Source organism: Solanum lycopersicum, chromosome 7 (genome assembly GCF_036512215.1).
Source record: "Solanum lycopersicum chromosome 7, SLM_r2.1".
Taxonomy (NCBI): Eukaryota; Viridiplantae; Streptophyta; class Magnoliopsida; order Solanales; family Solanaceae; genus Solanum; species Solanum lycopersicum.
The window spans coordinates 58,251,108-58,254,299 of NC_090806.1; the positions used below are offsets into that span (position 1 = coordinate 58,251,108).

At 47.7% G+C, this 3,192-nt stretch overlaps 1 protein-coding gene across 1 annotated transcript; it reads left to right on the plus strand.

The window, feature by feature from the left end:
• Positions 1 to 413: 413 nt before the first annotated feature.
• LOC138337529 (uncharacterized) lies at positions 414 to 2,685 on the plus strand. Its single transcript, XM_069287444.1, has 2 exons — positions 414 to 2,290; positions 2,538 to 2,685. The coding sequence occupies exons 1-2, from the start codon at positions 414 to 416 to the stop codon at positions 2,683 to 2,685; spliced, it is 2,025 nt and encodes a 674-aa protein (XP_069143545.1).
• Positions 2,686 to 3,192: the final 507 nt, after the last annotated feature.

Sequence of the window (3,192 nt, forward strand, 5' to 3'; positions counted from 1 at the left end):
TGTCTGCATCGCCTGGGTCTTCCGGAATGGTAAGGAAGAAAAGAGAGGAGGTTAATGCTATCTCACACGGGGGAAGAAAGGCCCCAAGAAACTTACCACGTCCCCAAGGACGCTCCAACCCTCCATCAAAGCATCATCAATCCTACCGTCCACAATCAATTCATTCCGGCCACTACAATGTTGCCCCCACTTATCCAGATGCCCATATTTTGTCGTATCAGAATCCACCCCCGATTCCCCAAAATTTTCCCTCCATATATCCAAACTACCCCCAAGCTTATCAAGTCCCTCCCCATTACCAGAATGTCGCTCCCAGCTGCGCTAATGTACATCCGAGCTATCGAGCACCATCCCCCGCATATCAAATACAAACCCCAGCATATCAAAACCCCCATTCGAATTACCGAGCCCCAATGCCAAACTACCAAACAAATCCCCATCCCAGAGCCCAAGCTCCACGACCAAATGCCCGCAGTTATCAACAAGTCCCTCCCCCACAGCAGGGCGGGTATGATCCCCCTCGCCCCAGGTCTGAGAAGAAGCCCTCCAGAAGCTTCACCGTGTTGGCTGAAAGTAGAACTAAATTGTTCGAAAGATTATCCGCGGCCAGATACATCCACCCTGTGGGCTCCAAGCCCGTGGATGTCAATTCCAGATTCTACAGACCGGAGCAGAGATGTGCTTATCATTCCAACAGTGTTGGACATGATAAAGAAGACTGTATCAATCTCAAGCACAAGATCCAGGACTTGATTGACCAGGAAGTGGTCTCCCTTCAGCCTGCGGTGCCAAATGTCAACACGAATCCGTTGCCAAATCATGGGGGTGGAAACGCCAACATGATAGAAATTGACGAAGACGAGCGTGAAGCCAAGAGAATTACTCCTGTTGTTCAGGAAGACTTGGAAAAGGCTGTCGCTTCTTTGAGCGTCAGGGAAAAGGGAGAGTTTGTCATTCTGACACCTGCAAAGGTTGTTGCCTTGGTGCCCGCAAAGACTCTCGCCAAGCCCAAGTTTGTTATTGAAATGGCCGTGGCTCAAGGCATGACAAGATCTGGTAGATGTTACACTCCTGACGAGCTTGCTCTCGGAGGACAAAAGAAAGATCATGCTAAGAGACCGATCAGCGAAGCAGAAGCTGAGGAGTTCTGGAGGAGAATGCAGCCCAAAGACTACTCCATTGTCAAGCACTTGGAGAAGACTCCAGCCCAGATTTCTGTGTGGGCCTTATTGATGAGCTCCTGGTCACACAGACAGTCTTTGATGAAAGCCTTGGATGACACGTATGTGCCCTCAGGTACGAGCAGTGACAATGTAGCTGCTATGATTCACCGAGTCATTCAAGGACATCGCATCAGCTTCGGCGATGATGAACTGCCGGCCGAAGAGAGGGCCCACAACAAAGCTCTACACATCACCGTGATATGCTGCGGAAAGATCGTCAACCGTGTTTTGATAGACGACGGATCTGGCCTAAACATATGCCCCTTGTCCACACTAAAGCAGCTGAGGTTTGACCTCCGAAAGGTTGAGCAAAATCAGGTCAATGTGAGAGCATTCGACGGTGTGCAGAGAGACACGTTAGGAGCTGTAAACCTGACCATCCAAATGGGCCCCGCAGAGTTCGAGGCAAAATTCCAGGTGTTGGATATCGACAGCAGCTATAACCTCCTTTTAGGAAGGCCATTCATTCATATGGCTGGAGCCGTCCCCTCCACTCTCCACCAAGTGGTGAAACTAGTATGGAACAATGAAGAACTAGTTATTCACGGGGAAAGGAGCCATTCAGGTAAGCAGGTGCCGATCTTGGATGAAATGCCGCAAAGTTCAGATTTCTACACGATGGAGTTGGTAATTGCCACTGATGAAAGCTTGGCCCCACAGACTCCCATGTCGGCCGTGTACAGAATGATCGCCACGGTGATGCTGCAAAGCGGATTCGAACCAGGTTTCGGATTGGGAAGGAATGCACAAGGGATCATCGAGTCGGTTTCGGTCCTTGCTACAGGATCAAAGTATGATTTGGGGTACATCCCCACAGATGTTGATGTGAAGATGAAGAGGAAAAAGGATCAAGGATTGACTAAGCCGATCCCGCATCTCTATCAATCCTTTCCAGTCCGGAAACATGCCGAGCCTGAAGACGACGGGGAAGGAATCTGTGACCTTTTCAGGGAGGTTAACGCTGTTATCAAGGAGGAGGTCAACCCAGCTGGCATTCGCGATGCGGAACCAGGGGAGATGCTGCGGAATTGGACTTCTACGCCAATCCTGATGTCCCGGACTCTTGGGTAGAAAGGAATTATTTCATGCATAGTAGAATCGGTGGTTGTCCGGAGGAGGCCCGAGACCCATCATTGCTGCATTGTTCTTGATTTTGAATTTTGTTGTGATGTTTGAAAAAAAGCGACATGGCCCTGTGCCATGACCCAAGTTCGCATTTTGTTTGATTTAAATGAAAGCCTCCTTATTTCGACTTTGTTTATTAAATTGCTTGTTATATGTTACTTTTCTAATTTTGTCTGTTTATGATTTCAGTAACGTAAGTTACAAACCTGCCAATGTCATGTCATGTTATGAGCTAAACGAGCAAAATGAGGCAAATGACGATGAGGTTGACGACTACGAAGAAAGTGGGGAACCAGACCATGTTGCAGAAGAATTGACAGTTCGAGAATCTACATAAACCGAATCTGGAGGAGACCAAAATGGTGAATTTGGGAGATTCAGAATGTGTCAAAGAGGTTAAGATCAGCACCCACCTGAATGAGACTCAGAAGGAGAGCCTGGTTCGTCTGCTTGCCGAATATAGGGATGTGTTCGTTTGGGATGTCGTTGACATGCAAGGGTTGAGTACCGATGTCGTATCTCATAAGCTGCCTATCAACCCAAGGTTCGAACCGGTAAAACAAAAGACTCGGAAATTCAAGCCTGAATTGAGTTTGAAGATTAAGGAAGAAATCACCAAGCAGATAGAGTCTCGACTGGTAGAAGTAACGCAATACCCAACCTGGTTGTCCAATGTTGTTCCGGTCGCCAAGAAAGATGGAAAAATCAGGATTTGTGTCGATTACAGAGATCTCAACAAGGCTAGTCCAAAGGATAATTTCCCGTTGCCGAACATCCATATTTTGATTAACAATTGTGCCAAACATGAGATGCAGTCATTTGTGGATTGTTACGCGGGTTATCA